At 35.7% G+C, this 22,455-nt stretch overlaps 1 protein-coding gene across 1 annotated transcript; it reads right to left on the bottom strand.

Annotated features, from left to right (window-relative positions):
* Positions 1-613: 613 nt before the first annotated feature.
* On the bottom strand, positions 614-7,277 carry LOC114300666 (putative amino acid permease 7). Its single transcript, XM_082881531.1, has 7 exons — positions 7,151-7,277; positions 5,935-6,028; positions 5,565-5,779; positions 4,786-4,919; positions 1,817-2,197; positions 1,154-1,369; positions 614-988 (listed from the first exon to the last, which is right to left on the bottom strand). The coding sequence occupies exons 1-7, from the start codon at positions 7,275-7,277 to the stop codon at positions 614-616; spliced, it is 1,542 nt and encodes a 513-aa protein (XP_082737657.1).
* Positions 7,278-22,455: the final 15,178 nt, after the last annotated feature.

Below are 22,455 nucleotides of genomic sequence, written 5' to 3'. Positions count from 1 at the left end.
ATGGCTCATGAATTCTAAAAGTAATTAAATCATTTTAATTAATTACAAAATAACTTTTGTAATTATTGAGCAATGTATAGTAAACTTTTTCTGAAACTGAAATTAGGTGTCTTAAAAAATAAAAATAAAAAATAAAAAACAAAAGAAGAGAAGAACGAAAGATTGTCAGGCATCATATCAGATTTCCAACCCTTTGTGATTTGATTCATTTGATTCATGTACAGATATTTTTTTTGTTATTTAAAAATTGTTCAAAAAATTGCACTTGTAGCAAACCCTCTGCTTTATCTTATCTAGAACAAGCATTACCACAATGGTTAATAACTTTAATTTTAACTTTTATTACAAAATAACATAACTAACACTACGAAATAGCGTAACATTTCTTACAATGTGCTCTTTTTACAGATGCATGTTATAGATTTCAAAAAATACATATAGAATGTTATAACAAACTTCTATGCTTATTGCTTTAAAACAAAAATCTCAAACACTTTGTAATATCAAAATTATCACAAACACACTGTTCTGTGAATGATACTCTATGAAAATTCTGAAGTACAAAAAAAACAAAAAACCATTTTCCTTAGCTCAGTTTTGCCCTTATAAGTCCTTAAACTGACCCAATCAAGGCCAATATTGAGACAATCAAGCAAACAATGCTAAAAGTTTGAAGAACAATCCACTTTGTAGTCCAAGCCCTAATCTTCTTCTGCACAAAGTACATTTCCATAGGGAAATATATTGCCAAGGGCCAAAAGTTCAGTGCCCCTAACACTTCCAAAACTTGGTTAAAGTAAGGGAAGATCACTGCAATTACGGTGGTTGATATAACATAAAATGTCCGAAAACATAGCCTAAGCGGATTCAACTGAAAACCCGACAACAATGGGAGCTTGAAGTTGTAGAAATTGTTCACAAATCCGCTGTTTGGATACTTCTTACCAAACCATCTTTCTGCAATTGCAAACACTGGCTGACTGTATACCTAACAAATGAATCTGCATGGCCATAGTAAGCATTTGTGATGGTGATTATGTAAGCAGAGCAATGACAAAGATTTATCATTGCATTCCTATGCTAACATGATTATATCTTTGCAGCGAAGATAAAGTAACATCATCAAAATTGAATTGAAACAATATTTATATACCTGATATCCTCCAACTAAATGTAGAATAATGCAAGCATTAACGAAATCAATGAGCCAGAAGGGCTCATAGAATCCGAATCCTGACAAGAGGTTTCCCGGTGTTTTATCCCCGAAGGCTGCATATCCGAAGCATCCACAACAGAGGTAGAAGAAGGTGGTGATGAAGATTGTAGACCTGGAGGCCTTCTTCATGGTCCGGTTTTCTGGTGGAGGTGACTTCAAAGTATCTGTTAATGTAAATGTAAATTACTACTACACCTACCACCAAACCTACCTCCACCTACTACTCCTATCACCTACTACACTCCACCAAACCTACCTCCACCACTCACTCCTCACCTACTCCAGAATCATCTCCTATATAATAGGAATTCTTGTACAAAATATATACACAACAATCAATCAATACATCAATCAATAATACATACAATTTATTCTCTATCTATCAATTTATTTTACGTGGTATCAGAGCAAGGTTAAGAAGCTAGTAATTCTGCTTCACCGGCGGGCGGCAACCTCGCCTTGGCCGCCCGCCGGACCTCTACACATACCTTCACTTTCCTACAGCTGCTTCCACAAAATACAATCTGCACAAGACCTCTTTTTTTTTCTTGAGAAGAAATCACATGTAGAGTTTCTCACTAGCATCTTTGACATGCTTACTAGCCAGCTTCCTCTCATTGCAATGAGCAGCAACGTCTGCAAGGATTTCCATGCATGGAATTCTGTGTTTTGATGCTGCAGCAGATAATGCTTCCTGACCTTCACTCGATTCTGCTGCATCTTTATCAAAACAAATACCAGTGAAGCACCATCCTCCCCGACGAGGTCTACACCCTCGCCGTCTCCTTCGAGATCCCCGATTACACCGCCGACGTCGTCGCCACCGGCGCCCTCCGCCTCCTCAGAGCCGTTCGCTCCCACATCTCCGCCCTCGGCCGATCCCACATCAAATACTACCAAGCCGGATCCTCCGAAATGTTTGGCACTTCTCTCTCTCAATATTTCTGCTTTTTGGTGAGACCAAACCCACGGTCTCTCTCTCTAACAACAACAAAAGTCCCATTTACACACACCCAGCTCTCTTCTCTCTTTAGATTTCTAGGCTTCTCTCTCTCTAAGACACACACTCACATACACACCCACGGGATTGACAGACCCAACACAACCCACACTCCCACACACACCCACGTGATTTTCTTTTATCTATTTCTTTTCATTTTTAATTCATTCCCTTCTCCAATAAAATAATTCTCCCACCTCTTTTTCCTTACACTCCACCTATATTTTTTCTTTTTCATTACACTCCTGTTCCCCACTCCAATTTCTTTTTTTTATATATTTCTTTTACTCCCTCTTTTGAACAGAAACCGAACCACCACCTGATTTGCACACCTATCATCTTCCTTTTCTATTAGTGGTAGGACCCGCCCACACACCACACATGTTTGAATCTCACATTTCCTTTTTCTTTTTATTTTTTTTTTATTCCTTTCACATTCACCCATTTCTCTTCAATTTTATTCACATATTTTCTTATTATTTCTTTCTTTCTTTTTTCTTTCTCTTTCATTTATTTTTCATCTTTTTTTTTCATTATTTTTTTCTTTGCAAAAAAAAAAAAAACGAGGAAGAACGATGAATTGCACACCAACTTATTTTATTCATGTCGGGGCTCACCCCGATCACCATTTTACACCAAAAAAAAAAAAAAACAAAAAAAACAAAACAAACAAAAACACCAACACAAATCGGAACAGTGGGATTTTTCTTCTCTACTCTGCCGCCGGTCTCTTCTTCTTGCCTCCGTCCTGAGCGGCCCTTGACGGTGCTGCCTCCGTACTTCCCACTCCACTGGGCACGATCACTACTCCCTGCTCCTCCACTGCAGCATATGGCGGCCCTCCAAATCGGAACATCACGGTGGCCTTCCGCTTCAGCTCCTTGTTTTCTGCCTTTAGCACGCTTATCTCTGCTCGCGCATCCTTATACATGCGTTGGAGCAGAGCCAGTTGGGCGTTTAATTGCTGCACCTCATTTGTCCTACTCTGCAGCCGGTGCGACAAGTTTGTGACCGCCGTCATGGACTCCACACATGCCTTCAACGTATACTGATTAGCCTCCACATCCGTTTGCACTGCCATTTTTTGCTCCACCGACTGCATCGGAAAGTTCAACGGAGCAAACCCAGTGGTGTTTGGTTGAGGTTCACGGGACACTGCGCCAGTTATCTCTCTTGTGGACTCGTTGAGGTCGGGAAAGAGAGTAAGCAGACCACGGGACGAAGAGGCCATTTTCTGGGCAACAGAGTGTTACAGAATATCTCTCGCCACAGAGTGTTACAGACTCTCTCTCTCAGCACAACGAAGAGCTTTTCAGAGGATTTCGCAGGTTTTTTGCCTCTGCCTCGGCCTCAAGCTCCGTCTTGGTTAAATAGCCGAGGCAGCCACGCGCATCGCGCGCCTCTTGATGCCAGACAAACGGGCACGCCAGCCAAGGCACTCACGTGCCTCGTCATCATATCTGGCACGCCTTTTGATGCATCGGGCACGCCTTTTGATGGCATGCCTTTTGACAGATTGGGCACACCTTTTGAGGGCACGACTTTTGAGGGCTCGATATCTACATCCATGTATATTTTTTGGGCAGCCTATATACACACTCATACAGTGTCTTCTACACCGGTCAGCTTTATCAATCCCTTTGTTTCAACCTCAAATAGGTTTCTATCTTCACACCTATTTGAGTTTGAGGGGGGGTTATACACAGTATCATGTATAAGTCGCTCATGGCGCACTGTGCACCACCACAACCTCTGCTACATCGGTCCAACATGACCCCGTAAACTGTCCTGCTACATCGGTCCGACATGACCCCGTAAACTGTCCTGCTACATCGGTCCGACATGACCCCGTAAACTGTCTTCTACAACGGTCCGACATGACCCCATAAACTGTCCCGACATTGATTCCGGTCAGCTGCTACATCGGTCCGACATGACCCCATAAACTGTCCCGACATTGATTCCGGTCAGCTTCTACAACGGTCCGACATGACCCCATAAACTGTCCCGACATTGATTCCGGTCAGCTGCTACATCGGTCCGACATGACCCCGTAAACTGTCTTCTACAACGGTCCGACATGACCCCATAAACTGTCTGCTACAACGGTCCGACACGACCATACAGTGTCTCCTATCCCATTTTTAATTTTATTTGTCAGCTTATTTTTCTGTTTTGTTACTCTCTCCAAACTCAAGTTGGCTAGTACCTATCCTCCTTGAGTTTGAGGGGGGCTGTTAATGTAAATGTAAATTACTACTACACCTACCACCAAACCTACCTGCACCTACTACTCCTATCACCTACTACACTCCACCAAACCTACCTCCACCACTCACTCCTCACCTACTCCAGAATCATCTCCTATATAATAGGAATTCTTGTACAAAATATATACACAACAATCAATCAATACATCAATCAATAATACATACAATTTATTCTCTATCTATCAATTTATTTTACAGTATCCTTTTCATTGCATTCAATTTTAAATATTTTTCTTTCTTAAAAATTCTTGAAACATGTAAGAGTGTGAAATTTATCAAACGGAGAGAATAAACTATACTTGTATTTCTAGAAGAATAATTGTATATGGATAGGCAAAAGCAACATCTCCAAGTGCTTGAAAGACCAACCATAATTTCTCAGTTGTAGTGCCTGTTGGGACTCCTCCAATCCTCCCCATGATCTTCTTATTTTCTGCAATTGTAAAAGCAAGAAACCGTTTGGATGAGTTGATTTCAAATCAAGGGATTTGAGATTGAATTTCATAATTTATAAGAGATTACTTCATTTCTAGTTGAAATGTCAAAATTATGTCAACTTTTACTATTTTTAAGGGAGTTGCTTCCCAACGCAAGGTTCTCTGGACTTGCCCTATAGACTAAATCTCAGATTAAAATTACCAACAAATCACAAGTATCAATTAAGTTCAAAAGACATTAACGAATCGAACCCTAGATGTCCAAATTTATAGCTAGTCTCAGAGTTCACCCTCTTAAATACATGTTTGCAGCAGACCTTTTGGCCTTGTTTGTTTGGGGTATATCGACGAGGATATGGGTGTTTGACAAGATATAAAATCTGATGGGATTTACAAGTTTTTTCACCTCCCTATATCTCATGTTTAGTTTCTCTGTGTATAAGGAGTTCAGAGATTATATCCCTCAAAAGGGTGGGACATTGCATATCATCTATCACCGGATGTAAATTTATCCTTCATCTAATGGTAAAAAATAAATCAATCTCATCTGATTCCATATTATATCCTACTCTAATCAAATATAGTAAAAATGGCCCCACAATATATATAATTCTTATCATATCCCTAAAAAAAAGGCATACCAATGACAGTTGCAAAGCCAAGTACAAAGCCAATGGAAGAGTAAAAGAAGGACATGATTGCTGCAACAAAAGAGAGCGATGCCATGTTGTGGAAATCTGGAATCTGTGACGCTACAATCTGCACTACTCCAAACAGCACCATATACACTGTATCCCCATATTCACATGAAGCCTTATGCCCTTCTTTGTGATGACAGTTTGATTTCTGAATTGTTCTGTAATTTCATTTACCTATTTAAATAAAAACAAAGGGACTTCCAAAAAAAAAAAGATGAAAGTTGTAATTTTTTAAAGATTGGACACAATTCTCATACATGAGTTATGTATAATTCTGTAATCAGATTCTATACACGTGGACGAAATAGCGTACCTAACACTAGCTGCGGAGGTAATAACAAAGGCGACTCCACACCCATACATGCTTTCCTGCAAAAACAGTCCACTTATTCTTTTACTGTTCTCTCCTGAAAAACAATTACAAATTCATCATCTCTTATGCCTTTTCAAAAAAAATAATAATTTGTCCAAGAAAATTAACCTCAGTAGAATGTGGTGGTTTGGAATTACTCAATTCGTGTGTGTGTGGTGGGGGGATTGTTCTTGGGTAGTACTCTTTTATAAGAATGAATATGGGGCACAACACTATCATTTTTACACATGGTCTCTTAATAACCAAACAAGTGAGATGAGAAATTAGCATTATTTAAAACTATTTGATACCACAAAGCCATTATCGTTTTTTTTTTTTTTTTGATAACTCAGGGTGTCCAGGTCAGCTTACGCGCACCTCGACTAATCTCTGGGGGATCAATCCCACCGTCCACTAGCGGGGGCCATTTAAATACGGAGCTCCTGGGGATCAATCCCACTGTCCACTAGCGGGGGCCCATTTAAAGTCAGAGCAGAACTCCGTATGGACTGGCCTAAGACAAAAGTTGATAGTACCTAAGAGGTATTGAACATGAAACTTAGAGAGGAGCAAACTCCTAAGTCCCAAGCTTTTACCACTAGGCCAACCCTTGAAAGTTACAAAGCCATTATAGTTAATATCAACTTCAGTTATGCGATGAAAATTGGTGAACATAACGGGGCCAAGGCCAGGTGGGAAAATTTTCCAAATCTTGATTGGTTCAATGCAATTTTAAGCATTTATTATAATATAAAAAATATATATATTTTAGCCCTCTAAATCTATATAATTTTACTTTAACTTTCTCAAACTTCACAAAATAAAATTTGATTAGTCTATGCAATTTTGAATATTCGTACAAGAAATTAACATTTTAACCCCATCCCAAAATCTGAAAAAAAAAAAATTACTTTGGTCCTTCAAAAGTCTAATAATTTTACCTTGATCCATCCTTTGCATAATATTTGGATTACAAACACATAAATAAGCAAGATTTATTGATTTATATATATTTTAAGTCTAATTTCTGTACTTATAGACTCATTCAATTAATTTAGGATCAAGCCCACAAATTATGATACCTTGATTTCAAGTGGATTTCTTATATAATAACCATTGATTTGGTAATTTTATTTTAATAAATAAAATTGAAATATTAGTAGAAAAAAGCACTGACCTAAATACAATTTAACAACTTCCACGTAGGATTTGCTCTTGGTGGGGCCATATTCAGGATCAGGAGATTTGTAGCAATCACAGAGAAGGTCTGCTGAAACAATGGTGATGGCAGCAAAGACCAGCATAGTGACTAGACCACCGACCCACCCTAGCTGAGCCGTACACCATGTAAGGGACAGTACTCCTGCCCCTATTACCCCTGTTATTACATGTGCAATTGTTGTCCATACCGTTCCTATTAGAATAGTACACCAAAAAAAAAAAAAAAAAAAAAAATTAAACTTATTAGTGTTACAAAAAAATCTATATAATATGGGAGAAGGGTATTTGAAAATATCTAATTTATCTTAGAGATACATTTTGATTCAATGGTTTAAATTGTTTCATCTCAACTTCAATGGTTGAGATGTCTTTATTTCCCGCCCAAATGCTCTTTGAGCATCAATGGTTGAGATGAATTACCATCAAGATCTAATGGTCAGAAAATCTCTCTCTATCTGATTTCAATTTTGAACCCTCTCTCGCTCCTCTCCGTCACAGGTACTCATCTCCTCTCTTTCTGATTTCAATTTTGAACTCTCTCTCTCTCTCTCTCTCTACCTGCATCGGAGCCCATCCCACGCGACGACCACCGACCATCGTGACGTCGACGACCACCGACCACCTCTCCTCTGTGTGTCAAACTCCAATGCATCCAAACCCTAAAATTCTTTCCCGTGATAAGATAGGTATTTGGAAAATGTGATGGGCATTTGCTTCTTATTCAGATTTATCAGATTTCTGCTTTGAGATTTAGAATCCTTCAGATGGACAAGGATTACAGCAATTGGATTATGAAGTACCGGGTCAATTTTAGTCCCATTTTATCTTTATTCCCTGACGTAGTAAACACAACCATTACTAGATTCTGTAAATTTTACGTGCTCTGTTATTACTAGGGAGCAAATGAAAAAGACTTTACTCCGGTTTTAGTTGTTCCTGGCAAAGTTATTTCTTATGATCTCAACTCCAAGACATTGAAGGAGCTTCGAGATTGTTCGCCAAAGGATCTTGAAAATTGGGAAGCATCTTAGTAATATGTATCCCTTCATTGAAAGCCTATCACCTGTTTGATCAATGTCCTACATGTTTCAGCAGATAAGTCCCTCAATAAACTCTTCTAAATTTCTATCTTCTTAAAAGTTTTAGTTAGTTTCTTGGTATGTGATGCTACTACTATTATCTTTTAATTTATAGATTCTGTTTTAAGCTTGCATTAGAAATAAATTCTTCATTGATCAATTAAGGCCGAAATACAATTGATGTGTATAGTTCATTCCACAGTTTACTTCCCTTGCCTGCAGTTTTAGAGGCTAGAGAGCATCAGCTTGATTATCACTTTTGAAAGTGCTTTATGTTAGAGCCCTGTTTTGACCTCTATTATACATTAACTCAAGTATCACATAGATTGTTCTGATTGCCAAAGAGATTATGTTGGACTCATTCACTCCATGGTCAGTAGCGAAACTATAGAGGGATTGGTGGGAGCCACGACGCTGCCCATTTTCTATCTAAATCTCTCATATACAGGTTAGGAATTTTATGATACATATCCCTTCAAAAGTATGCACCATATCCCTCAATTATGAAAATTTGTAGTTTTAGTTATAAATCATGTTGGTACTTAGTTATGAGCTTTGTGCCGGTCAAATTTATAATAAAGTTGGTTATGAGATTTTTATTAGGACTTAAATTAGTTTTCGTTATGATACCTTTTTTTAATATTTGGTTATGAATCCAAGTTGCCTTATGTGAGGGTTTGTGGTGTTTTGCTATGAATTGAAAGTGATCTTGCTTATGGATTTTTTATTATCATTCAAATTGGTTGTAGTCATGAATCTTTGTGGTTAAAATTTTAGGTACAAACCATACGCACCTTTGAAAGGTGTCTATAGTATCACTTTCTTACAGTTTAATATATATTTCCGGTAGAAGCTAATACAATAGGCATCATTCCCATAATTTCTTAAATCTTTCTAGCGGGAAAGACTATGTACACACCTCTCAAAAGGTTTCTTCCATATGCACCTTCTAATTAAAGAAGAAAATGATATAACTTTATATTTAAAAAAAAAAAAATCATGACCGAACATCACATGAGGCTTAACCAAAGATCTTATGAGTCCTAACTAAAATAATATCACAACTAAAGAAGAAAATTTTTTATAACTAAAGAAGAAAATGGCATAACTAAGTTGTGTATGGTAGAATTCTCTAATGCAATTATTATCAGTATTATTGTCTTTGTTTATTCTTTGGCTTTCCTACTTTGGTCTTCTATGGACTCAAAGTTTCTCAATGTTTATTCTTTGGTGGGTATTTTTAGTTTCTTTAGTTTCTGCTAGCACTGGAAGTTTATTCAGTGATTCAAATCATTTGGCTTTTTTTTTATGACAAATTGTTTGTGCTTTTATGACAAATTGTTTGTGCACTTTGATTAGCTTTCTCTAATTATTAATCCAAATCAAAATTCAATTTATATCTTTACAACAGGGAAATTATGGTGCACATTTCTTCTATTGTTTTTGGTATTCATTAGCTTTCGCTCTCATGTAAAATTTTAAATTTTGTGTTGATTTCTTCTATTGTTTTTGGTATTCATTTTTTGTTACTCTAATTTTTTTTTTGATGTCTTTTGTTTTGCAGTCATGTAAAAGTAAATTTTGTGTTGATTTCTTTAATTGCTGCCATGTACATCCCAACTATCTTGGATTCTATTATTTGAACTCTTTGGCTTGCTAGAAATGAATGAATCTTCAGCCACAAACAACCAGTTTGGTGCGAAATCGTGGAATTTATCAAAATTAGAATTGCATTTTGGGTGAATGGGTGGGCCAATCTCTATCATTGCAACATTAATGATTTTCTACACTCTCTGAAATACACCAGAATTAATTTGTAGCTCTATTTTTGTTGCTTCAGTTCTATTTTTGTTGTTAAAAAAATTATAAAAAAAAAAAAGCATTGTGTTTGCTTAATAGGCTCACATTAGACAGCTTGATACTTCCTAAGAACAGTGATTGATCATTAGACAGCTTGAGGACTTCCAAACATTGAGGTAAGAATTTGATTTGTATTCTTATTGAAGCAGTGATTGATCATTGTTATTTAGTGATTATTTCTTTGGTTGGTTGTTTAACTTCACTATACAAATCTAGGAAATTATCATCCATCATGCTTGCTATAGGTATGATTTGTAGGTATATGATTGAACACAATAAAAATACATATTTTTTTGTGTGTCATGCGTCATGTGTTAATGATGAAATAAAAAAATAATACCTACAAATTCATTTGATGAATGAATGTGTTAATAGTTAGGATTTGTATAGTCAAGTTAGACAACCATGGCTTTAAATGCCTACCCAAAAAAAAAACCATGGCTTTAAATTTTTATTCTGTTAACTGTTAGGATTTGAATCTTTTTCAATTAATTGATTTTGAAATTCATGACTTAATTGGCCATTGTTCAAGCTTTAATTAATCTCATTAGCGAAGGTCTTTTTATTTTCTTAGAATTCTCCGTTAATATGATTTCAAATTTAAAATTTTTTCCCCCATTTTTTATTGTTTCAATTATGAAGTTATTTTCAAATTCCAAGTATTATTTATAGTAATTTTGTGTTTGGTTTTAGATTTTGATATCTGCATTTTCAACTCTACTGTACAATAATTTTTCTTATCAAAATTAGATCATTGATATACAGGTAACATACTATTAGCTTAATGAAGAATATTATATACAAAGTTCCAAATTGAAATTGTATTTGTGTTTGTGTTGGAAAAATTAAACATGTTTCATTTCTGAAATGTGAAATGGGTTTCATTTTCAAATGTGTTTTGATTTTTGAAATTGCTTTCACTTTAATATTTCTTTTTAGTTTTAAGTATGAAAGATCTTTTCTCCTAAAATCAATGCACAATTTTATGTTGAGTTAGAGTGTTGTAGAGAAATTATCAATTCATGTAAAGATGACAGAGGCATTGGAATTTGGTGAGGAGAATAGTTCTGAAGGTTCTATGAATAGAGGTAACTAAAATTCCATCCTTTTTTTTCCTTCTAATTTTTATTTTTTGTACATTCATGTTGTAAGTTGATGATTTGATCTTTTACTCGATTTCCATAGTTCAAAGACCAACTTCTTCATGTCACTTGGCATAAATTACAACCTATTTCCTATTATTTTAATTAAATTTATTGTTATTCATTCCATTGTAAGGATTTGGGTATAATTTTGCAATAATTGAAGTTCAAAATAATTGATTGAGCCACTACATAATTTGTGCTACTACAATGTTCACAAAATGCTTGATAAATTGTTTGATAAAAAACCATTTTCATATGTTCGCCAAATGCTTCATAAATTGTTTCTCTATTTGATTTGTTTAATGTGTTTGTTAATTCACAGGGACTGGAAGGTGAAAGGAGATTGATCGAATGATCAAACTTTTGGTTGGGGAAAAAGTTCCCCACTGCTAAACTTTTGACTGGGGTGAGAAAAAAGTTACTTGAATGGGTTGAATTTATGAATTTATCTATTTTTTGGACGATGTTCTCTTTACTAATTATTTTTATTATTATTTATTGTTTTTGGGAAAGACCAAAAAATTAGCATTTTTTTTTTGTTTTTTGTTTGCATTACTTCCAAAAAATTGCTTTCACTTTAATTTTTCTTTTTAGTTTTAAGTATGAAAGATCTTTTCTCCTAAAATCAATGCACAATTTTATGTTGAGTTGGAGTGCTGTAGAGAAATTATCAATTCATGTAAAGATGACGGAGGCATTGGAATTTGGTGAGGAGAATAGTTCTAAAGGCTCTATGAATAGAGGTAACTAAGATTCCATCCATTTTTTTGCTTCTAATTTTTATTTTTTGTACATTCATGTTGTAAGTTGATGATTTAATCTTTTAATCAATTTTCATAGTTCAAAGACCAACTTCTTCATGTCACTTGGCATAAATTACAACCTATTTCCTATTATTTTAATTAAATTTATTGTTATTCATTCCATTGTGAGGATTTGGGTATAATTTTGCAATAATTGAAGTTCAAAATAATTGATTGAGCCACTACATAATTTCTGCCACTACAATGTTCACCAAATGCTTGATAAATTGTTTGATAAAAAATCATTTTCATATGTTCGCCAAATGCTTCATAAATTGTTTCTCTATTTGATTTGTTTAATGTGTTTGTTAATTCACAGGGAATGGAAGGTGAAAGGAGATTGATCGTATGATCAAACTTTTGGTTGGGGAAAAAGTTCCCCACTGCTAAACTTTTGGTCAATAAATCTCTCCTTTCCATCTATATGGATGTGTCTTTGTTAAACATTTTTTTGATATATAGTAGTTTCCTAGGTAGACGCTGCATGTGTCTGGGTGCATAAAATATTTGCTACATAAATTAAAAAACAGATAGGGTGTGTGTGGGTGTGGAATGAGGGGGGAGTAGAGATGGAGGGAGGCAAAAAGTGAAATGGTGTGAAACAAATTGCTTCTTGAAAAATTATCTATGTAAGTGCTGAATTTCATGTCTCTAAAAGACTGCTCAGTGTTAGAAATTAAATATATTTGTTGAATCATTAGTGCTTGATGATGGAGGGAGTCATTTATAAACATTAGTGCTTGATGATGTGTTTAAGACTTAAAATCTAATAATGTGTTTAGAACTTTTGCAATTAGTGCTTGATGATTTTTGTTTTTGCAATTATTATAAATAGTGCTTGATGTTTTGAGATTTGTGTAATCCATAGACACATGTTTGATTGAAGGGTTAGTTGATTGCCCAAAGAGAGGTGATTTTCTTGATTAAGGTTTAGTTTCTATTTTTTTCCCCTTTCTATTTTTCTCTTTCTTTGTAATTGGTTTATAATTAGGCTTTAGCAAGAGAGAAGTGTAATATGCAAAGTTTGAGACTTAAGCTTAGGAAAGTGAAATGAGTGTTGTAACTATATTCATGAGACTTAAGTGTAATATATTCATGAGTTCACTAATCATACATTTTATTTAACTAATGGATACATTTTTCCTGCTGAACTTTGGGCTTTGATACACTTCAATTTTGCACAATGGGAGTGAGCGGCAGTGTACTATTTTTCTTTCCATGCCTTTTCTTTTAAAATATTAGAGTTGGTTTGTTAATATTGCAATCACTGAGATTTTATTCTTTTCTAATTTTAGCCAAAGTTCAAATGAGACCAACCTCTTCAATTTGAACAAGAAAGATTGATAACTTGGGTAAGAATAATAATGATGCAATAAGAAAGGAACAATTTTTTTCGAAATTATTTTGTGAATAAATTTTCCATGTTCTACATAAAAGATTAGACAAGAGAAGATAATCCCAATATTATTTCCTCCGTGACTTTAGGCACGGGCATACACTAGTAAATAAATAAATAACTTAAAATTATAATATTAGCCATTATTTGACATAAACTAAATATGTGTATTTATTTGGATCACATCACCTCTTTATATTTTTACATATATTTTTGTAAAAAATAAAAAATATATATACTTATTTAGATGATTTCAAATAACCCCTATATTATAAGGAATATACAAAATTAGAGATAGAAACTGATTGGGTATAAATATCTTATTTAAGATTTTTGACTTTGTCTTTTATATACTGTAATCCAACTAATCCATCGGATTACTCATACAATCAGCTATGAAATTAGAAATGGGTCCCAAATTCGTAAAATAATGGGTGATGAATGGGCCCTAAATTTGGAAAGACACCCTCCACTTATTTTTTTCTCGCTTATGTGTGAGCTTGATCTAATCTTGCAAGTTATATCTATGTCCACTCAGGTCTCGTTTGTGAACAGATTAATTTAATAATTTTTTAGTTATTTGATTAAAATATGAAATAAAAAAATAGTATGTTTGGAATGATTTTTTAATTTTTTACGAAAAGATGTGTAAAAAGTAGAGAGAAAAGAGAATCTTTAACTTTTTGGTATGAGTTGTTGACTTTTTAATTTTTTTAGTAACTTTTTGACTTTTTAACTAAATAGAAAAGTTTCCAAATGAGGCCTCAATACCGTTAGAAATATAGGGACTAAACACAAAATGAGATATAAAATATTATTTATGCCTGTGTTTGACCTCTATAAAAATAGACTTATTTAAAATTCAAAACGACATTTTACGACTTATTTTATCCAGTCATTGACTAATTTCACAATAAAGTTCCATGAACCTCCCGCACCAAATCTCACAAATGTAACAATGTGAAAAGTCTCTATTAAAAGATAATTAAACCAATTAATATTTAAAATCCACCAACAATCTTCATTATTTGTCCTTTAATAAATTAATGTTGTAATACGTGTTAGTATGATTATAAATGAACCGAACTGTTCATAAATAGCTCGAGTTTAACTCGTTTAAAACTTGTTTGAACTCGATTTATTTATTAAATGAACGAGCTCGAGCTTGATTTTTAGACTCGTTTATTAATCAAGCCGAGCTCGAGTAACCCTAAGCTTGGCACGATAAAGCTCATGAATATAAAAATAAATTAATTATTATTTATTTTTAATAATATATTAAATAAATTTTCAATTATCTATTTTAATTTTTATTTATGTTTAGTGTTTGTTTAAATTTACATATTTGATTGATGAAATTTATTATAAATTTTACTCATAATTTTGTTATTTTTTTTTATCTTAATAAGTAAATTAATTTAATTTTTTTTTCAAGCTCCAGCTCGAATTCGGCTCGTTTATGTAATTGAGTGAGCTCGAGCTGAGTTCGAGTTCAACAAATATTTGACAAGCCGAGCTCAAGCTTGATTTTTGAAACTTGACTAAAGCTCGGCTCGAGTTCGAGCTCGACTAATTCTTAATAAACAAGCTTGAACATTTAAAAATCGGGTAAATTATTGATAAATCCCATTTAGAAGTGTTTTAACCCAAGAAGTCAATGAAGGAATTTTTTAACCCATTTAGTCCCATATATGTATAGTTTTATTCCATAAAGTCCTTTTTCTTGATTTACACTATTTTCTTGGACACTTATGTCCTTATATTTAATTTTGATACCATTATAAATATTTTTTGAATGGATAGCAATTTTATGATGTGAACATTCATATTTTAAAATTCACATTGGTAGGAATGTAAAATTGGCTCATGGGCAGCCCGAAACCCGCCCGCGAGCCGGGGCGGGCCCAGCCCGTTGATAATGTGAATATTCACATTGACATGTTAACATTCACATTAATAGGAGTGTAAAATTGGTCCGCGTCCCGTGGCGGCGTGAAACCCGCCCGCGGTCCATGAGCTGCCCGGGGCGAGCCCGGTCCGACCCGTTGACAATGTGAATATTCACATTGACATGTTAATATTCACATTGATAAGAGTATAAAATTGGCCTGCGGTCCATGGCTGGCCAAAACCCGCCTGCCGCCCGAGACGGGTCCGGCCCGGCCCGTTGACAATGTGAATATTCACATTGACATGTTAACATTCACATTGATAGGAGTGTAAAATTAGCCCGCACCTCATGGCTACCAGAAACCCACCCATGGCCCATGGGCAGCCCCGGCCCGGCCTGGCCTGTTGACAATGTCAATATTCACATTGACATGTTAACATTCACATTGATAAGAATATAAAATTGGCCAGCGGCCCAAGGCGGACCCGACCCAGCCCGTTGACGATGTGAATATTCACATTGACATGTTAATAGGAGTATAAAATTGGCCAGCGGCCCAGGGCGGGCCCGACCCGGCCCGTTGACAATGTAAATATTCACATTGACATGTTAACATTCATATTGATAGGAGTGTAAAATTAGCCCGCGCCTCGTGGCTGCCCGAAACCCGCCCACGGCCCATGGGCAGCTCGGGAAAGGCCCGGCTCGGCCTGTTAACAATGTGAATATTCACATTGATATGTTAACATTCACATTGATAAGAATATAAAATTGGCCCACGGCCTATGGGCGGACAAAAGCCCGCCCGCCCGCCGCCTGGGGAGGGCCCGGCCCGGCCCATTGACAATGTGAATATTCACATTGACATGTTAACATTCACATTGATAGGAGTGTAAAATTAGCCCACGCCTCGTGGCTGTTCGAAACCCGCCCACAGCCCATGAGCGGTCCGGGGCGGGCCCGGCCCGACCTGTTGACAATGTGAATATTCGCATTGACATGTTAACATTCACATTGATAAGAGTATAAAATTGGGCAGCGGCCTACAATGTGAATATTCACATTGACATGTTAACAGGGCGGGCCCGACCCGGCCCGTTGACAATGTGAATATTCACATTGACATGTTAACATTCACATTGATAAGAGTGTAAAATTGGCCCGCAACCCGTGGGCGGCCCGAAACCGGACCGCAGCCCGAGGTGGGCTTGGCCCGACCCGTGACAATGTGAATATTCACATTGACATATTAACATTAACATTGATAGGAGTGTAAAATTTGCCCGCTGCCCGAATCTTGCTCGCGGCCCGGAGTAGGCCCGGCCCGGCCCGTTGACAATGTGAATATTCACATTGACATGTTAAAATGCACATTGATAGGAATGTAGAATTGGCCCGCGGCCCGTGGGCGAAGCTCGCCCACGGTCCGGTGCAGGCTCGTTTCGGTCCGGGCCCGAACATGTCCGAGACCCTAGGTTAGGGCCTAGGTCATCCCTTTGAAGCCCGGCCTGGCCCATCGGCCCGCTTAAGGCCCATTCAAGGCTCGGTCCGAGGCCCAGCCTGCCCGAGGCGCAATGTATTTTTTTGTGGAAAATAATAAAATTTTGGTAGAAAAAATTAAAAAGAATTAAAAAAAAATGACCAGGCCTGCCCAAGCCCGACCTAAGCTCGAGGCTAGGTCCAGGCCCACCGGCCTGACCCGAGGTTCGATCCATCGGCCCGTCCAAAGCCCGAATACTTGTGCTAAGGCTAGGGCTTGGACCTAATTTTTTGGCCCGTGGGCCGACCCAACCCGGCCCGAGAAAGGCTCATTTGGGCCCAGGCTTGAGCCTAGCCTGAGACCCTAGGCTAGGGCCTAGGCCATCCCTTTGAAGCCCGGCTCGGCCCATCGGCCCGGTTAAGGCCCATTCAAGGCTCGGTCCGAGGCCCGGCCCGCGCCAAGGCCTAATGTCTTTTTTTGCAGAAATTAATAAAATTTTGGTAAAAAAAATTAAAAAAAATGGCCAAGCCCACCCCGGGCCGCCCACAGGCCGTGGGCGGGTTTCGAGCAGCCACGAGGCACGGGCTAATTTTACACTCCTATCAATGTAAATGTTAATATGTCAATGTGAATATTATGTGAATATTCACATTTTCAACGGACCGGGCCGGACCCGCCCTGGGCCGTTGGCCAATTTTATACTCTTATCAATGTGAATATTCGCATTGTCAACAGGCCGGGCCGGGCCCGCCTCAGGCCGCCCACAGGCTGTGGACGGGTTTCGGGCAGCCACGAGGCACAGGCTAATTTTACACTCCTATCAATGTGAATGTTAACATGTCAATGTGAATATTCACATTGTCAACGGGCCGGGCTGGGCCCGCTCCGAGCTGTGGGCGGGCTTTTGGCTGCCCATAGGGGCCAATTTTATACTCTTATCAATGTGAATGTTAATTTGTCAATGTGATTATTCACATTGTCAACGGGCCGGACCGGGCCCGCCCATGGGCCGCGGGCGAGTTTCGCGCTGCCAGGGGACGTGGGCCAATTTTACACTCCTATTAATGTGAATGTTAACATGTCAATGTGAATATTTACATATCAATGGGCCGGGCCTATCCTGGCCCGACTCGAATTTTTCCGGGCACCCACGAGGATCGACATGGGCCGGGCCCCTACACATTGACGATATGAACATTCACATTGACGGTGTGAACATTCACATTAGGGGTATTTTGGTAATTATGTCACCCATAGGACTTATTGAAACATAAGAAAATAATGTGAACTAAATGGAACATAAATAGATGAAAAGGGTATTTTGGTCTTCTTATCTCAAATAGGACCTAATGGAATAGTCAAAAAGAATATGGGTTGGATGGAATAAAACTCTTAGAAAGTGGATTTATCAAAAAAGCTCCCTTAAAAATTCTGCTCAACTCGTTTACAGCCCTACTTGTTAGACAAATGTTTGGCAAAAATGCAGTTGATTTTATTCTAAACTCTTTGTTTCAATATTTCTTTCTAAATTTATTCTATTCAAAATTCACCCACTTAAGCATCAAAGAACAAAGAGTGTTTGATTGACACAACACCTGTGTCTAAGATCTTCTTCACCATTTCTTATCATCGAATCGAGTTAAAACTGTGAGAATATAAAATATATTATTGTGTGTTTTGTATAAATTAGAGTCCTATTAGAGGCATGATTGTGTTAGAGTCTTGTTAGAGACATAATTGTATTTGTATTTTCCTTTTTTTGGTTTAGGATTTAGGGCTATATAATCTAAGGTCTGATTGTAATCTTTAAACACAATTGAATATACAAAAAAGCTTTCAGGAATCTTACAGAAACTGTATGAGAAAACATCTTCATCAACTATCTTCTTTTTAGGAGAAAGAAGGGAAAGTTCCAATTAATGGAAAACCTTGTTTGAGCAAAACATGATATATATATATATATATATATAGAAACTACAACTAAAAAGTTAGGTAATTAATTAAGAGGAGAGAGAGAGAGGGGGGTTGTTTGGGGTGTCCTAAATAAGTACATTTTTTGTCTTTTTGGACTAAAAAATTGAGAAAGAAAATATAGATGTTTAGATTAACTTTTTGACTTTTTATGGAAAAATGTATAATAAAAAATTGTAAAATTTAGTTTGTAGGAGAAAATTAGGATTACGAGTTGTGCAGCCGTAATTGTTGACTTTTGGTGAATAGTATTAACTTTTTAACTTTTTAAGTAACTTTTTAATTTTTTAATTTTTTCCGAACATGGCAAACTTAGCCTAATTACCAGTTCTTTTGAGAGGCTCCTCCACCTCCTCATGACTAAGAGCAACATTGAAGTTATTCATTAATAGGATGGGACTCTGTTGTCGGTCTCCTTCTCTCTTCTCCTTCACCGCTCACCAATCAATCATATAGTCACTCCCCTTTTTATCCCCTAGTCTACGAAAACTTGTCAAAATTTTGGATTCTATCGAAACAACTTTTCCTACTCACTTTAGTTTACCTCGGCCTAATAGTTTGTTTAATTATTCAGTAATCTCATGAGATATTATTTTCGTAATATTTCAAATCAATTATGTAATAAAAAAAATTATGAGTATAATATGTTATCTCACTTTTATTATTAGATAATTAGTAGATAATGAATTATTAATTAAAAATATCACATAAACAATATAACGTAATATTTTAAAAATATCTAATAATTTTTTTTTTTCTTTCTTTTCTATATGACGTGAGCTGTGAGCATAGCCATCAACCTAAAAATAGATGGGAGAAAAGCACACCGCCCCACTCCTAATTGGATGTGTCCATCCAACTCTTCTTTGGGTTTACTTGTAACTATCTTTAAAATTTTGATAAATTTCAGTTTCTTCATCAATTAAAAATGAGTATCCTCTTATATTGTCTAATGCTACAAAAATATGATAAATTTTATTGTCTTAGGCCTCATTTGGAAACAGATTTTTTTAGTAATTTTTTAACTTTTTGACTAAAATATAATGTAAAAAAAAATTAGTATATTTAGAATGACTTTTTGATTTTTTACAAAAAAAAAATGTGCAAAAAGTAGAGAGAAAATAGAATCTTTAACTTTTTGGTGTGAGTTGTTGATTTTTTTATTTTTTTAGTAACTTTTTGACTTTTATACTAAAAAATTATATTGCCAAACGAGACCCACTACAACAAAAACATACTTTAGTGGCACTACACTAGTGGTATATTTTTAGAAAATGCCACAAAAAATGATATTTAGTGGCACGTTTTTGAAAAATGCCACAAAACGACAAACATAAAAGGCTCTAATGACATTTCAATGGACAAGTGTCACAAAACTACAACAAAAACATACTTTAGTGGCACTACACTAGTGGCATATTTTTAGAAAATGCCACAAAAATGATATTTAGTGGCACGTTTTTGAAAAATGCCACAAAACGACAAACATAAAAGGCTCTAGTGACATTTCAATGAACAAGTGCCACAACACTACAACAAAAACATATTTTAGTGACACCATACTAGTGGCATGTTCTTAAAAAATGTCACAAAAAGAATATTTGGTGGCATTTTTTGGAAAAATGTCATAGCGCCACAAACATGCAAGGCTCTAGTGGCATTTCAATTAAAAAAAAGTGTCACTTCACTATAACAAAAATGTCACTACAAAAACTTTTTATGAAATTTGTAATGGCATTTTTTAAAAAATGTCAGGACACTAGGTAGGTGTAAATTACTTTTTATGGCACTTAGGTGAAAAGTGTCATAAACAAATATTTTATAGTATTTTGAGAAATGCCACTAAGCCAAAAACTTTCTTATAATGACATTTTTGAAAAAACAAAAAATGCCAATATATTTTCTAAATTTTTAAAATGCAGTAAATGATTAAAAATAAATGAATTAAACTCAATATACACTACAGGAAAAAGCATATTCAGCGACCAAATTTCCTGACCAAAAAAATTTGGTCGCTGAAAGTATAGCTTTCAGCGACCAAAACAACATTAGTTGCCAAAAGGAAAGCTTTTTGGCGACTAAACAATTTTAGTAGCCAAAAGTCTACAATTGACGACTAAAACTAAGTTTGGTCGCTGATTATATATGGGTTTTAGTGACTAAAAAATTTTTAGTAGCCCAAAGTAAAGCTTTTTGGCGACTAAAAAAACTTAGTAGCCAAAAGTCTACAATTGGCGACTAAAAATAAGTTTGGTCGCTGATTATATGGGTTTTACTGACTAAAAAAATTTTAGTAGCCAAAAGTAAAGCTTTTTGGTGCCAAAAAAAATTTTAGTAACCAAAAGTCTACAATTGGCGGCTAAAAAATAAGTTTAGTCGCCAAAAGTGGTCATTTTTAGCGCGAGAGAACTAAAATCCTAAGGCGGGAATAAAATTTTTTGGTGATCAAAATTTTGGTAGCTGAAAGTGCATCTTCGGCGACTAAATTCGATTTTGGTCGACAAAAGTTAAGTTTTTTAGCAACTAAAAAACAATAAGTAGCCAAAAGTATAGAATTGGCGACTAAAAATATTTTTTAGTCACCAAAAGTGATCTTTTTTTATTTTGGTAGTAAATAGTTTATTTTACATAAATTATGTTTAATAAAATAATTATGTTTATACATATACTTTTATATTAATATGGATGTATGTACTATATAAATAATATATGTTGCATATATAATCATGTGGTGCTATAGAGGTGTAGTGGGAAGAGTGTGGTGTATAAGGTTTATGGTGCAGAAGGTTGGCAGTTCGAGTCTCCGCAAGAGCGGATCAAATTGTTCTACAACGAATTATTGTCATGAATGGCACTTGATAGCGTCACGAATAGTGTCTACCATGACATTAAAGTGTCACTGAAAGGTTTTAGTCTTGATGGTGTAATGACACTTACAAGTGTCACTAGCTCTTTTTTTAATGGCCCTTGATAGTGCCACAAATAATAGCTACCATGACATTAAAATGTCATTGAAAGTTTTCAGCCATGATGGTGCAGTGGCACTTGCAAGTATTTACCGTGGCACTCGTATCTACCGTGGCACCGATAGAAATGGCACTTGTTCAAAATGCCACAAGACCAAAAAATGTCATTAGAAGAATAGTTTTGTGGCACTTTCAAATGTCACTAAACTAAGAAAATGTTGTAGTGACCTTAATCACTCACGGTCGAGGTTATGCTAATACCATCTCAGGTATGTAATAATCTCCTTCAATATATATACATTTCTAACAATATAATATAGATAAAATATTTAAATGCAAAATAATAAAAATCTTTAAGCACGATCGTCTTACTAGAAAGTGTCACTAGTCTTTTTATGCATAAATTAGTCAGCAAATAATTTTAATGTAGATATATGTTAAAACTTGGATCTAAGAGTAACTTAATGGCTTGTTATTGGAGCTGTTACTGTCATAATTTGACAGTTCTACAAAAATAATATACTCCAACGGCACTTTATAGCAACTGCTATACTTGAGAAATCTCAAAATTTGTGTAAAATTTGACTCAAGCTTTAACAGCTGCTACCTGTGTCTAAGAAACACATAAATTGATCTACCAAACGTCTACCCGGACATTTGACATTTGACC

This window comes from Camellia sinensis, chromosome 7 (genome assembly GCF_055761805.1).
Source record: "Camellia sinensis isolate YWXY chromosome 7, ASM5576180v1, whole genome shotgun sequence".
NCBI classification, from domain to species: Eukaryota; Viridiplantae; Streptophyta; class Magnoliopsida; order Ericales; family Theaceae; genus Camellia; species Camellia sinensis.
This window is presented reverse-complemented; position numbering and strand designations above follow the sequence as displayed.

Coding starts and splice junctions, on each gene's coding strand:
- LOC114300666 (XM_082881531.1), bottom strand. CDS start 7,277: ATGCTGGTCTTTGCTGCCATCACCATTGTTTCAGCAGACCTTCTCTGT. Junction 6,029..7,150: donor AGTTGTTAAATTGTATTTAG/GTCAGTGCTTTT, acceptor ATTGTTTTTCAG/GAGAGAACAGTAAAAGAATA. Junction 989..1,153: donor ATTTAGTTGGAGGATATCAG/GTATATAAATAT, acceptor TTCATTTGTTAG/GTATACAGTCAGCCAGTGTT.